Source organism: Cetorhinus maximus, chromosome 4 (genome assembly GCF_964194155.1).
Source record: "Cetorhinus maximus chromosome 4, sCetMax3.hap1.1, whole genome shotgun sequence".
In the NCBI taxonomy this organism is placed as follows: domain Eukaryota; kingdom Metazoa; phylum Chordata; class Chondrichthyes; order Lamniformes; family Cetorhinidae; genus Cetorhinus; species Cetorhinus maximus.
The window spans coordinates 166307077-166323121 of record NC_135882.1 but is presented as its reverse complement, the minus strand read 5'-3'; the positions used below and the strand labels follow the sequence as shown (position 1 = coordinate 166323121).

The window sequence follows — 16045 nt, the reverse complement described above, 5'->3', positions numbered from 1 at the left end:
AGCGACATGAAATATTGACTAGTAGCTGAATAAAAGTGTGTAAAAACATGGAGGTTTTTCTACCTATAGTTTCTGTCTAACTTAGAGCAATACACCTCAAGGGCAACTAGGGATGGCAACAAAGGCTGGTCTAGGTAGCGACAGCCACCTCCCATTAACAAATAAAAAAAAATTAAATCCTGCATATCGGTGCAGCTGAAAATTAAATCACTTGTTTTTTTTTTTTGCTTCCAGGAATATGAAGAGATGAATTGATTTTTTGAGCCTTTCTATACAAAATTCTTCCCGCGCATTCAGCAGTTTATCAGCGTTCAGCACCTTACTATTAGGAAACCACTTTCCCTCCAGAAATTTGTCCCGATAACTCAGTTTGCCAGACGGACTTCCCGACGGCCAGGAATGTTAAGCTGGTCAGAGTGGTGGGCTATCCTGATGGGATGTGCAATGGTGGGATACTGCCGAATGACCCCGGTTCACCCAGGAAGCAACCAAGTGGAAAATCAGCTTCCCTCTCGCCATCACATCAAACAGAAATGGATGTGGAACCAGTTCTTTGTATTGGAAGAGGAGCTTGGAACGGAACCCTTCTACATTGGCAAGGTAGGTCACTGCTTTAGATGAGTGCAAAGAAAGACTTGCATTTAGATGGTGCCCTCCACAACCACTGAATGCTCCAAAGCACTTTACATTGAATGAAGTAATTCTTCAAATGCAGTTCATGTGATCATGACCAAATAATCTGTATTTATTTTTAATGTTGATTATTGGACAGGACATGGGGGCAATAACTCTCTTGCTCTTCAAAATATTGCCATAGGATCTTTTACATCCACTTGAGAGAGTGCAGAGAGGGATTTGACTTAACTTCTCATCCAAAACACAGCACCTCTGACAATGCGGCACTCCTGCAGTACACTAGAGTGTCAGCTGAGATTTTTACACTGAAGTCCTGGAGTAGGAATTGAATCCATAGCCTTGTGCCTCAGAGGCAGGAGAGCTACCAACGGAGTTGCAGCTGATACAAGGTTAAATTTTGCCTGATAGTTTGTTAGCACCTGTTACAGGAAGCAGTATTTATCAGATTGAGCGAGATTATATACAATGGCATCGGGGCTGTACTCAAATGCTGTACAGTCAGACACCATTGTTTTATAGTAACAACCCCCTCCCTAAATATCCATCTCCCTAACTCTCTCTCTCTCTCGCTTATTTAAGATACTCCTTAAAACCTATCTATTTGACTAAGCTTTGGTTCAACTGTCCTAATGTTAAATTACATTAGAATGAAAAGGTATGGTATGGTATATAAAAGTGGAGGGCGCTCCACAGGGGTATCCTCCCACTTTCCATTGGGGACCTGGAGTTGAGGGCGTTCCACACAGCAGTCCCATACAACCATAGCATGTGTCCGTTCGCAGACTCCCAAGACGCCTACTTTTTCTGCAGACTTGTGGAGTCTGTGGACCATCCCTATGTAAGCTATTGTAGGCTGCATCCCATTTTTAGTTATTTAAAGAACCTTTTAGCATTTCAGTCCCATGCTCTTGATCTATGGGCACCAGGTGTGGAGGGGGGGCCGGAAGGGAGGAGGACCTCCTCGTGAACCTGCTCCTGGGCCTGAGATGAGGAGAAATTTCTTCACCCAGAGAGCGGTGAGCCTGTGGAATTCGCTACCACAGAAAGTAGTTGGGGCCAAAGCATTGTATGTTTTCAAGAAGGAGTTAGATATAGCTCTTGGGGCGAAAGGGATCAAAGGAAATGAGGAGAAAGCGGGAGCAGGCCGTTGAGTTGGATGATCAGCCATGATCATAATGAATAGCAGAGCAGTCTCGAAGGGCTGAATGGCCTACTCCTGCCCCTATTTTCTATGCTTCTATATTTCTATGTCCAGGCAGCGAGGGGGTCATCTGGCTCGACTCTCTGCCTCTCTTCCGCGGCCGGGTGTCCCTGGAGAAGGAGCACACGGAGCCCGCTGGCACCGTCGAGGCCTTCTGTGCCCAGTGGGCACCGCGAGGACTGGGGTGCGTTATTGACCCCTTTAATCACATCTTGATTTAATGTTTGTCAGCTTCCTTTAAGTTTTGTCTTTTGTTTTTGCAATTTCCCTTTAAGAGGCTGCCTTTTAATTTGTCCCTCGATTTGTTAATTTAGTTTATGTGGTTGCGCTCAAAAGAGTTACAAGGCGCAAGTCAGGAGTGTGATGGAATATTCCCCACTTGCCTGGATGAGTGCAGCTCCCACAACACTCAAGAAGCTTGACACCATCCAGGACAAAGCAGCCTGCTGGATTGGCACCACATCCACAAACATTCACTCCCTCCACGACCAACAAACAGTGTTAGCCATGTGTACCATCTACAAGATGCACTGCAGGAACTCATGAAGGCTCCTTAGGCAGCACCTTTCAAACCAACAACCACTATCATCTAGAAGGACAAGGGCAACAGACACATGGGAACACCATCACCCAGAAGCTCCCCTCCAAGCCACTCACCATCATGACTTGGAAATATATCGTCTTCACTGTCTCTGGATCAAAAACTTGGAACTCCTTCCCTAAAAGTACCGTGGGTGTACCTACACCACATGGGCTACAGCGGTTCAAGAAGGCAGCTCACCACCACCTTCCCAAGGGCAGTTAGTGATGGGCAATAAATGCTGGGCTAGCCAGCGATGCCCACACCTCATGAAGGAATTGAAAAAAAGTTCATAATGTATTTCCTCTCACATGTAAAATAACTCAGGGCTGATCTTCAAACCCTGTCACAATGTCACCCTTTGCAATATTCCAATGTGTACCTAACGGAGTGTTGGTACCAGAGAAAGGAAGAGGGGAGGGTGCTTTGTGATGCTTCACAGTGTTGTTGACACTGCATGGCACTCATCTTAAAAAAGAGGCTTTGCTTTATCCCTGTGGTCTGCTGATCACAGACCAGAGAGACCACCAGATGGTGCAGTTTGAGGGAACATTATGGAAATTGGTAAGATGAATAGGGGCAAAAGACATATCACACACTGTCCCTTAAGAAAGGCTCCTGTAGCTTGATGGGAATCGCTGGAAATGCGACAATATGAGAAATAATGTCGGTGTTTGGTGTTTCCCTGGGTTCTGAGCAAGGGAATTGGTAGCAGAACCAGAGGTGAGATGTGGGGATTTTTTTTTTAATTCATTGATCTGGAATGCACTGCCTGAAAGACTGGTGGGAGCAGATCCTCTTATTTGTTCATAGGATGTGGGCGTCGCTGGTAACGCCAGTCTTGTTGTCTATCCCTAAATTGCCTTGAGAAGGTGTTGGTGAGCCACCTTCCATATGGTGCAGGTACACCCACAGTGCTGTTAGGGTGAGAGTTCCAGGATTTTAACCCAGCAACAGTGACGTTACAGCGATGTAATTCCAAGTCAGAGTAGTGTGTGGCTTGGAGGAGAACTTCCAGATGGTAGTGATTCCAAGAGTCTGCTGATCTAGATGGTAGAGGTTCCGAGTTTGGAAGGTGCTGTCGAAGGAGCCTTGGTGAGTTGCTGCAATGTATCTTATAGATGGTACACGCTGCTGCCACTCTGCATCGGTTGTGGAGGGATTGAGTGTTTAAAGTGGTGGATGGGGTGTTGATCAAGTGGGCTGCTTTGTCCTAGATGGTGTTGAGCTCCTTGAATGTTGATGGGGCTGCACTCATCCAGGCAAGTAGAGTGTACTCCATCACACTCCTGACTTGTAGATGGTGAAGAAGATTTGGGGAGTCAGGAAGTGAGTAACTTGGGGCAGAACTCCCAGTCTCTAATCTGCTCTTGTAACCACAGTATATAGCTGGTGCAGTTCAGTTTTTGGTCAATGGTAGCCCCCAGGATATTGATAGTGATGTCCATGGTAATATTCACAGGGGAACTGGATAAATACTCGAAGGGGAGAAAGCTGCAGGACTATGGGGAAAGGGCAGGGGAGTGGGTCTAATTGGATGGTTCCTGGAAAGAGATGGCACAGGCACAATGTGCTGTATGCTTCTCTGATCCTATACAACATGAGGGGAATGGAGGCATCCAAAAAATGAGGTAAAATGCAACATTGGTGGGGGCACAAAATGAATGGTAACAGATTGGCCATTATAGGCCCTGTCTGACTTTCCTTTCATTGACTGCACACACATACCCGCCTACGTAAATTCCCCTCTGGTAATCTGAGGTGCAATACACCTTTAAGAGAATGTGACTGTATTATCCAATGGCTGTGTAGCGTGGGCTACAATGTTAATCAGTACAAAAACAGAACCAGAAATACCTGGAAAAACTCAGCAGGTCTGGCAGCATCGCCGGAGAAGAGCACAGTTGACGTTTCGAGTCGTCTTAGTTCTGTTGAAGGGCCATGAGGACTCGAAACGTCAACTGTGCTCTTCTCCGCCGATGCTGCCAGACCTGCTGAGTTTTTCCAGGTATTTCTGTTTCTGTTTTTGGTTTGGATTTCCAGCACCCGCAGTTTTTTGCTTTTATCTCAATGCTAATCAGTAGTTTGGAATAGGGTCTGGTTTGAGAAGCACACATTGTGTTAGTGCCTCTGTTGCTTGCGTAAATAAACAGCATGGGCTTCATCTTCTATTGGCCTCTGCATCTGCAGTATCTTGTTTACCAACCCACTCACCAGTAAATAAGCAGGCAACCGTGTTCTCGAGTAAAGCGACCTGACAGAAGGAGCATAACAACTGGCGACGAGGATAAACACAACCAGTTGTTAACACCAAGGAAAGCTGCGAAAATTCCACTGACATGAATCAGCTGTGCCTTGCAAGGTAATTGTAAGTACAGCCCTCACTGTAATCTTCAAAGATACCTCCCTCCTGTATGCCACAGTTTGACCGTATCGAACCATTTGATCAGATCACCGATTACTGGTCACATTATATTAAACGCCTCGCGTTCTTCTTTTTGGCCAACGATATATCGGGCGAGGAGAAGATGCGGACGATCTTCTTATCGACGTGTGGCAGTAAAACATACGGCCTAATCCGTAGTCTAACGGCACCCAACGCCCCTGATTGCAAGAGCTTTGACGAGTTGGTAAATCTTGTGAAAAGCCATTTTCAGCCGAAATCCTTGTTAGCGACGAAGCATTTTAAATTTAATCTGAGGTGTCGCGCCCCTGGAGAGACAGTCGTTCGCTATGTCGCAGCCTTAAAACAACCGACAGAGCACCGTGAGTCCGGGACGTTGATTAACGACATGTTAAGAGACAGATTAGTGTGTGGGATTAATGAAGGCGTCGTTCAGAAAAGGTTGTTGTCCGAAACGCATTTAGACTTTAGCAAGGCGCTGGAGTTGGCGCTCGCAATGGAGAGTGTGGCCTGGGATTCAGAAGCAATCAGGGGAGCTCAAAATGGCTCCGTCCTTCACATCGGGAGGGAAGCACCGGTTAGAAATGGCGCAGAAGCGCTGGGCTCCATGGAAAGGTGGGAAACAGCCGCCATTAACAGACCAGCAAAAAGCAATGGTTCAACAGAGAAAACCCACAATGATAATGGCAGAAATGGAACCAGGCAGCCTGCAAAAGGATGACAATTTAGTGTCTCTACTGCCATCGTGATGGGCACATTGTGCAATATTGTAAAGACAGGTTGAGACAAAATTTTAAACAAAAAGGTAGAAATCGTGAAATCCACATAATAGGGGAACCAGAAGAAACAGAGCCGGCTATTTACTCACTACACAACTTAAAAATGGGTAAGGCAGAGCCAATCTACGTGACAGTGGAAGTCAACGGGAAACCCATCCAAATGGAGGTGGATACAGGGGCATCCACGACAGTCATAGGGGAACAAACGTTCAAATGTCTAAACGGAGGAGACCATTCACTAAACCTGGGTAATTCAGAAGCTAAATTAAAGGCGTATACTGGTGAAGACATATGAGTAAAAGGTATATGCAAGGTTCAAGTACAGAATGGAAGACAGTCAGTTAATTTACCCCTGAGAGTGATAGCAGGGCAGGGTCCAAGTCTACTTGGTCAGAACTGGCTTAAGGAAATAAAGTTGGAGTGGACCGAGATTTTTCAACTCAGAATGGAAAATCTGCAAGAATTATTACAGAAATATGCCTCTGTGTTCAGGGAAGAGCTCGGGAAGATTCAGGGGCTGCAAACTAAAATCCACATGGATCCCGGGGAAACCCCCAGATTCTTGAAAGCGAGGCCAGTCCTCAGTGCATTATGAGAGAAAGCTGACGTCGAATTGGACAGGCTGGAAAGGTTGGGAGTCTTACAACCTGTACAATCTTCCGAATGGGCAGCGCCCATAGTTCCCGTGCTAAAGCCTGACCAGAGTGTGTGAATACACAGGGACTACAAGTTGACCATTAACAAAGTAGCCAGACTTGACAGGCACCCTATACCGAAAATTGATGAATTGTACTCCAATTTGGAAAGGGGAACCGCATATATGCAGCGTGACATGAGCTACGCTTACCAGCAAGTCGAGCTAGAAAAGGTCCCTTGGGGTTTTGTGACTATCAACACACATAGGGGCTTATACCAGGTTACCCTTCGGGGTCTCATCAGCTTATGCCATTTTCCAACAGAGTATGGAAAACATGCCCCAAGGTCTACCCCATGTGGTGGTTTATCACGATGATGTCCTAGTAACAGGGCTAACTGATGAAGAACACCGGGCTAACCTGGAAGAGGCATTGAAACGTTTCTCACAAGCTGGAGTACGCTTGAAAAGGGAAAAGTGTATCTTCCAAGCAAAAGAAGTGGGTCATAGGGTCACCTGCGTCATAGGGTCGACTCGCAGGGCACTCACCCAGTAGAAGACAAGGTGAAAGCTATTCATGAGGCGCCAGCCCCGAAAAGCACCACAGAGCTCAAGTCCTTCTTGGGAGTGGTTAACTGTTATGGTCATTTTCTCCCAAACAGTATGGGCTCCATTATACGGTTTACTCAAGAAAAACCACAGGGGTGGACTTGGCAAGCTCCACAACAACAGGCTTTTACAGCAGTAAAGCAGTTACTACATTTATCGGCCCTGTTGGTACATTTCGACTCAAAGAAAGAATTGATTTTAACCTGCAATGCACCCCCTTACGGAGCAGGGGCAGTACTGTCCCACCAGATGGCAGATGGCTCCGAACGGTTACATCCCAAGAACACTCACCGTGGCAGAATGAAGACACTCACAAGTAGAGAAAGGAGGCTTATCCATTGTATTTGGTGTTAAGAAGTTCCACCAATACATCCATGGTCGCCACTTCACCATTGTATCCAATCACAAGCCACTACCAGGCTTGCTCGGGGAAGCTAAGGCAATACCCACAATCACCTCAGCACGCATCCAAAAGTAGGCACTGATTCTAGCTGCTTACAGATATACTTTTATCCATCGGCCGGGGAGCCAGGATGCAAATGCCGACACACTGAGCTGCTTATCTCTGAAAGACAGCAATGCGAACGTTTCAATTCCTCAGGAACTTGTCTTGTTATTAAAATTTCTGGACTCATCACCAGTACATGCCAAACAAATAAGAGACTGGATAGACCGCAATCCAGTTTTGTCTCACGTCAGGGAACAAGTCTTGCAGGGATGGTCTAACAAGCCAAAATTGGACGAAATGAAGCCCTATTGTAATAGGAGATATGAGCTCACCTGCCAGGATGGCATCTTGCTCTGGGGAACGAGAGTCACTGTGCCCCCCAGGGGAAGACAACCATTATTGACCAAATTGAATAGTGCTCGGTCTGGCATCTCTAGAATGAAAATGTAGGTGCACCAGGGATGGACACAGAAATTGAAAACTCGGTCAAGAGCTAAACGCAGTGCCAACAGGTACAGTAATTGCCCCCTTCTGCTCCACTGCATCACTGGTAATGGCCAGGAAGACCATGAGTCCGCCTTCACTTTAACTACATGGGGCCTGTTTTTGCACAATGTTCCTCTTGCTTATAGACACTCACTTGAAGCGGATGGATGTATACGAGGTGCGATCACCCACATCTTCCGCCACCACAGACAGATTGTGTCAGAGTTTTGCAATACACGGGTTACCATACATAATAGTGTCTGATAATGGAACGGTATTCACCAGTGGGGAATTCCAAAGATTTACAAGTCTCAATGGCATGACACATGTTAAGACCTCGCCACACACCCTGCATCCAATGGTTTGGCCGGGAGGGCAGTCCAGACCGTCGAGTCCAGAATGAAAAAACTGGGTGGAGATTCTATTGCAACTAGATTGTTACGTTTCCTACTCAGCCACAGGACTATTCCACACACGACCACCGGTACTGTCCCTGCAGAGTTATTAATGAAGAGACATCTCAGGATATATTTAAGTCTCATAAGGCCGAATTTAGTGGGGAGGGTAGAGAGAGGTCAGAAGGCCCAGAAAAATGGACACAGTTACCACAGTCGTGAAAGAAACTTCACTGTTGGAGACACAGTTTTTGTAAAGAACTTTGGAAATGGGCCCAAATGGCTATCAGGTGAAGTTAGTGCAGTGACAGGACCCATTTCCTATCACATATCGGCCGAAGGTCGGATAATTAGGAAACATGTAGATCACCTCAGGAAAAGGGAAACAGATCTACAAGAAAGGATGCGCCAAGTATTCCCGTTGGAATCCACACCACATGTGGAAGGAACTCCACTTGGTTTGTAAGTGCCTGTAGGATCCATTGAGCCTGAGAGAGTCGAAGAGACAAACTTACAGGTTCCTACCGGAGAGCCTAGAGGACAGATAACTCCTGAGAGGGAGGCCTCGGATAAACCATCTGAAGCTGTAGAACTACGATGCTCGACACGTTAGAAGAAGCCTCCAGAGAGATTGAATTTGTAAATAGTTAATTTATGTAAATAGTTGATATATTGTAAAGATTGTAAATTGTACCCTTGAGTAAAGGGGAAGGGATGTGATAATCTGAGGTGCAATACACCTTTAAGAGAATGTGAGCAGATTGACCATGTGATTGTATTACCCAATGTTATGTAGCGCGGGCTACAATGTTCATGACTAGTTAAGGATAGGATCTGGTTTGAGAAGGTGTGAGTGCTCTGTTACTTGTGTTAATAAACAACAGATGCCTACATCATATCAACAATTTCCAGTTCCCTGGCCTCAACCGCCTCCTCTTCACCATGGACGTCCAATCCCTCTACACCTCCATCCCCCACCGGGATGGTCTGAGGGCTCTCCGCTTCTTCCTCGAACAGAGGCCCGAACAATTCCCATCCACCACTATTCTCCTCCGTCTGGCTGAACTTGTTCTCACACTGAATAATTTCTCCTTCAACTCGTCTCACTTCCTCCAAATAAAAGGCGTGGCTATGGGTACCCTCATGGGCCCCAGTTATGCCTGTCTCTTTATGGGGTATGTGGAACATTCCTTGTTCCAGTCCTACTCAGGCCCCCTCCCACAACTCTTTCTCTGGTACATTGATGATTGCTTCGGTGCTGCTTCATGCTCTCGTCTGGACCTGGAAAAATTTATTAATTTTGCTTCCAAATTCCACCCCTCCATCATTTTCACATGGTCCATCACTGACACTTCCCTTCCCTTCCTTGACCTCTCTATCTCAATTCCTGGTGATAGACTGCCCACCAATATTCATTACAAGCCCACCGACTCCCACAGCTACCTCGACTACAGCTCCTCACGCCCTGCTTCCTGAAAGGACTCCATCCCATTCTCTCAGTTCCTTCACCTCCGTCGCACCTGTTCTGATGATAACACTTTCAAAAACAGTTCCTCTGACATGTCTTCCTTCTTCCTTAACCGAGGTTTTCCACCCACAGTGGTTGACAGAGCCCTCAACCGTGTCCGGCCCATCTCCCGCGCATCCACCCTCACACCTTCCTCTCCCTCCCAGAAACATGATAGGGTCCCCCTTGTCGTCACTTATCACCCCACCAACCTCCGCATTCAAAGGATCATCCTCCGCCATTTCCGCCAACTCCAGCATGATGCCACCACCAAACACATCTTCCCTTCACCCGGCCTTGCGGCATTCCACGGGATCATTCCCTCCAGGACACTCTGGTCCACTCGTCCATCACCCTCTACACCTCAGCCCCCTCCCATGGCACCTTCCCATGCAACCACAGAAGGTGCAACACCTGCCCCTTTACTTCCCCCCTCCTCACCGTCCAAGGGCCCAAACACTCCTTTCAAGTGAAGCAGCATTTCACTTGCACTTCCCTCAATTTAGTCTACTGCATTCGTTGCTCCCAATGCGGTTTCCTCCACATTGGAGAGACCAAATACAGACTGGGTGACTGCTTTGCGGAACACCTTCGGTCTGTCCGCAAGCATGACCCAGACCTCCCTGTCACTTGCCATTTCAACACACCACCCTGCTCTCATGCCCACATGTCCATCCTTGGCCTGCTGCAATGTTCCAGTGAAGCTCAACGCAAACTGGAGGAACAGCACCTCATCTTCCGACTAGGCACTTTACAGCCTTCTGGACTGAATATTGAGTTCAACAATTTTAGATCATGAACTCTCTCCTCCATCCCCACCCACTTTCCGATCCTCCTTTTTCTAATAATTTATAAATTTTTATATATCTATTTTTTTATATATATTTCTCTTTTTCCACCTATTCCCATAATTTTTAAATATATTTCCATCCATTGTTTCATCTCTACCTTTTAGCCTATTTCGATCCTTTCCGCCCATTCCACCTCCACTAGGGCGATCTGTCACTTGCTCGTCCTGCTTTCTACTCTTAATGTCACCATTAGCACATTCCTCAGCTAATATCACCACCGTCAACACCCCTTTGTCCTTTTGTCTATGACATCTTTGGCAATCTCTTCTTTGCCTCCACCTATCACTGGCTCTCTATCCAGCAATACCTGTCCTACCCCTCTTCAACCAGCTTATATTCCACCTCATTTCTATATTTCTTAGTTCTGATGAAGAGTCATACGAACTCGAAACGTTAACTGTGTCCCTCTCCGCAGATGCTGTCTGACCTGCTGAGTTTTTCCAGGTATTTTTGTTTTTGTTTCAGATTTCCAGCATCCGCAGTATTTTGCTTTTATCTAGGTGCTTCATCTTATATTGGTCTCTGCGTCTGCAGTATATTGTTTGCCAACTCATCCACCAGTAGATAGGCGTGCAAGCGTGTTCACGGGCAAAGCGACCTGACAGAAGGAACATAACCTCGCCAATTTGTATGTGACAAAACATGTACTTATATAACACCTTTAATTTAATAAAACAGAGGAGGTCTTGTGGTGCAGTGGAGCATCTCTGCCTCTGAGCCAGAAGCTCTGGGTTCAAGTCCCACTTTAGAACTTGATGGCCACAGAAGGTGCATTCTTATTATGGCCAAACAGGGTTGATTATCAGCCTGTAAATCCTTCCGCTATGGCAGGTGGCAAGAGTGAGGGAGTTTCCAGGTCAGCCATACAGCGTAAGGCAACGACACACCACTGCGGCACCTTGCCAGGCATCATCATAGACCAATCCAATGGAAATCCTTGGTCATCAATGCCCTCTTAAGGTGTGCTGCCTGAAGGAAAGAATATAATAAAACATCCCTGTGAGCTTCACAGGAGCATTATAAAAACAAAATAAAACAAAACAAATCTCCGCTCCATATCAGGAGATATTAGGGCAGATAAAGATAGGTTTTAAGGAGTGTCTTAAAGGGGGAAAGTGAAGAAGGAGTGATGTTGAGGCGGGGAATTCCAGAGCTTAGGGCCCAGGCAGCTGACAGCACGGTTACCAGTGGCGAAGTGATTAAAATCGGGGATGCTCGAGAGGCCAGAATTAGAGGAGCAAAAAATCAAAAATCCTGGAAACCAGGCACCAACTGTGGAGAGAAACAGTTAACTTTCAAGTCAATGACCATTCATCAGAGCTAGATCGAATCAGAAGAGTGCAGATAGCGTAGAGGGCTGTGGGGTTGGAGGAGATGACAGAGATATGGAGGGGCAGGGCCTTGGAGGGATTTGAAAACAAGGATGAGAATTTTAAAACCAAAGCATTGCTTGACCAGGAGCCAATGTAGATCAAGAAGCACAGAGGTGACAGGGGAATGCGATTTGGTGCGAATTAGGACAAGCGCAGCAGAGTTTTGGATGACCTCCAGTTTATGGAGGGTAGTCTGTGGGAGACCAGCCAGGAGTGCATTGGAATAGCTGAGTCAAGAGGTAACGAAGGCATGAATGATTATGCTAACTTTGTTTACTGACCTTTTTTATACCTTTTTGTTTATTATACAATGAACGACACTGGCTGCCTCTTAAGCAGAAAAAGCCTATATAGGCCCTTACTTGTGCATGCAAATTGACTGATGCCCACTTCAATCCTGGGCAAAGTCTATTGTTTGCCCTTCCCCAGTATGGGGGTAGCACAGTGCTGGGTAGAGTCATCAGGAAACTTCATGCGTGCCATTTCAGACATCTGAGAACCTGCTGCTATTTGGCTCAGCATTACACCACCACATCCCCCCCCATACAAAATTTCAGAATCTTCTGACAGAGAAAGGCTTTATATTATCACAGATTTCCTGGTCCAGGAACAGCTGCACGAGCTTCAACATGCAGAGAGGAGAGAGAGAAAACACAAATTCAGTTGCAGTAAAATGCCAGCAGAATCAGGAATAGCTGAATCCCTGACGTGGACTCAAACTCTGTGATTCCTACTTCACTTGAAATATGCTGTGCACTGAGGGAACGACTGTGATCTTGAGAGTGATTACTTCCTGTCACCGAACTGAAACAAATGTGTTTCGGAAGCATCCTTAATCGCCTATTAAGGGTGCAGTTATACTGTAAAGTGGTGTAAAGTGATTTTGACTGTGCATCGCCTGATACGCAGCATCCATCAAAATCCACCTCATGCTGGACAGGAAAACTGAGCTCTGTAAGATCCCCAGAGTAGACCATTGTACTGTACCTGGGTTTACCGCAGTGTTGATCACAATTTGTCTTCGCAATTCATCAGGAACGACCTGAAGTCTCCAGGAATTGAAGTTTAATTTCCAGGACATAGCTACAAGATGGTGGTGTTGTGAAGCCGGGCTTCACATCAAAGACCGATTTTTGAATTGACTGGCTGACCGATTTTTTTGTTTTTAAAGACGGGAAGGCACATTCCAACGGCTTGGTCTCACAGTCAAAGGTGGCTGTGTATTTGCATTATTGTACTGACTACATTCCAAAGCTATTGAAATGGAGGCAGCCTGCCTGTAAAACAGGAACAACTGCCTTAAAAGAGATGAATGGGGACCATCTCCTATCCCATTATCAACGTGTCCAGACAGTCTCCTGGGTACTCAATTAGGTGGAGACAAACCATTAGACATGATCACTTGGACAATGTGACCCTGGCTGATAGAGAAATTCGCAGCCGTGGTTCAATCAAGGTAACTGGAATACATTAGCCATGACCATTTTTGGGTCACTGGACAGTTTGAGAGAGGTTATGTGACAAGCCAGCCCTTTGTGTGTTTCAAGCACCTGCTTTCTCTGCCGAAGAGGTCCCGTGAATGAATAAAGGAAAAATAAAACCTTTGGAGAAAAATCATTGAGGCAGCAAAGAAAAATTGTGGAATTTTAATTTAATGAAGGAACAAGACTTTGACTGCATTCCTTCCCTCTCTTTCTCCATCGAACTTGGAAATTAAACCCTGTCTGCTGATTTTGGCCATCCATGTGCTGTAGACAGATATTTTTAAAAGAATTCAACCCAGTGCTGCTGTCTGCAGAAGAACAGATAAACCATCAGTCTACAGCTTTAAACCACCTCAACGCGAAAGCAGCAGGACCACCCAGTGAACGCTGCAGGACCACCCAGTGAATGCAGCAGGACCACCCAGTGAAAGCGGCAGGACCACAGAGTGAACACAGCAGGACCACCCAGTGAATGCAGCAGGACCACCCAGTGAAAGCAGCAGGACCACCCAGTGAATGCAGCAGGACCACCCAGTGAAAGCAGCAGGACCACCCAGTGAATGCAGCAGGACCACCCAGTGAAAGCGGCAGGACCACAGAGTGAACACAGCAGGACCACCCAGTGAATGCAGCAGGACCACCCAGTGAAAGCAGCAGGACCACCCAGTGAATGCAGCAGGACCACCCAGTGAAAGCAGCAGGACCACCCAGTGAAAGCAGCAGGACCACCCAGTGAATGCAGCAGGATCACCCAGTGAATGCAGCAGGACCACCCAGTGAACGCAGCAGGACCACCCAGTGAACGCATAGGACGACCCAGTGAAAGCAGCAGGACCATCCAGTGAACACATAGGACGAGCCAGTGAAAGCAGCAGGATCACCCAGTGAATGCAGCAGGACCACCCAGTGAATGCAGCAGGACCACCCAGTGAAAGCAGCAGGACCACCCAGTGAAAGCAGCAGGACCACCCAGTGAACGCAGCAGGACCCACCCAGTGAAAGCAGCAGGACCACCCAGTGAATACAGCAGGACCACCCAGTGAACGCATAAGACGACCCAGTGAAAGTGGCAGGACTACCCAGTGAATGCAGCAGGACCACCGAATTCAACTTGAAGCCAGCTGAGTTACCAACTTTCAGGAGTCATATACCCCTTTAATTTTACTGAACTCTAAATTACTGAATCTACCCTCTTCACTCTGTAATCTATTTGGGTGTGTGTAAGTTTTGAGAGTGTGCGCGTGTGAAATTCAGAGCATTTTTATTATTTCCCCTAGGCCAGCTTAAGCACAATAAAAACTATCCCCTCTCCCTTTGTTCAAACTCGAGAAATCCTGACTTTGTGTGTCTTCTATAGTCGCAGCATGCAAACGGTTAACCCTTATGGAATTGGCAATTTTTAATAAAAGTCTGTTGTAGTAAAATGAAGAGGCAGAAAAGAGGGGAGCCTTCCAACTCTCCCTTCTCCTGACCATGGCAGTGTTGTAGGGCCAGTGTCACTGGGTTAATAATTATAGTGCCCTATGCTAATTCCCTGGGCACTTGGGTTCAAATCCCACCATGGTGGCTGGTGAAATTTTAATTCAATGAATAAATCTGGAATATTAAGCTCGTCTCAGTAATTTGTGAGCATGACAACCATAGTCGGCAGAGTAAAACCCCAACTGGTTCACTAATGTCTTTTAAGGAAGGAAATCTGCCATCCGAACATGTGACTCCAGACCCACAGCAATGTTGCTGACTATGAACTGCCCTCCGAAATGCCCTAGCAAGCCATGCAGTTCAAGGGCAAGTAGGGTTGGGCAACGTCCCAGGTCCCTTGAAAGAATAAAGATAAGAAAGGCTTTTGGAGGCAGCAAAGAAAACTTGTGGAATTGTAATTTCATGCCTCCACCTATTTGTTAAAAAAAAAATTGGAGATAGAGGAGAAAAGGGTTGAATGACAGTCAAGAATCATCCAATCAGCTTTGAATAGTATGCTCGTTTTCTGATTGGCTGGGGGAAGGTGATGTGCCGCCAACACTGGGAGTGCCAACCATGGCACAGTTGGTAGCACTCTCGCCCTCCGAATCAGAAGGTTCTAGGTTCAAGTCCCACTCCAGAGACTTGCACACAAACATCAAGGCTGACACTCCAGTGCAGTACTGAGGCATGGCGGAGGTGCTGGCTTTTGGATGTGCCATTAAATTAAGGCCCTATCTGCCTGCTCGGGTGGATGTAAAAGATCCCCCAGGCTCTCGAAGAAGAGCAGGGGAGTTATCCCCAGTGGCCCGAGAAATATTTATCCCTCAGCCAACATCACTGAAAAACAGATTAATTGGTCATTGTCACGTTGTTGTTTGTGGGACCTTGCTGTGCACAAATTGGCTGCTAAATTGCAACAGTTACCACACTTCAGAATGGGCTGCAAAGCGCTTTGAGGTGTCTATTGGGCATGCAAAGAGATATATAAATGAAAGCTTGTCTTTTATTTTATATTGGGGATAACAATGGCTGGAGTGGTGGTGAGTGTTTGTGGGGGGTGGGGGGGGAGGGGATGTCAGGACAGGAGGTCATGTAATGAAACCTCCAGGAATGTGTCTAGCCAGAGTTGGCAACAGTCAGCATGACTTGGATGCAGCATTGTTTGGGCATCTTCATAAACTGTCTGCTGATTCT

At 46.6% G+C, this 16045-nt stretch overlaps 1 protein-coding gene across 1 annotated transcript in view; it reads left to right on the top strand.

Moving 5' to 3' along the window:
• Positions 1–238: 238 nt before the first annotated feature.
• Positions 239–16045, top strand: part of LOC144680018 (cadherin-7-like) — an 86246-nt gene continuing 70439 nt past the window's right edge. The window contains exon 1 of the mRNA XM_078541101.1: positions 239–600. Within this exon, the coding sequence (XP_078397227.1) occupies positions 400–600 (201 nt within the window). The 5' untranslated portion in view covers positions 239–399. The remainder of the gene's footprint in view (positions 601–16045) is intronic.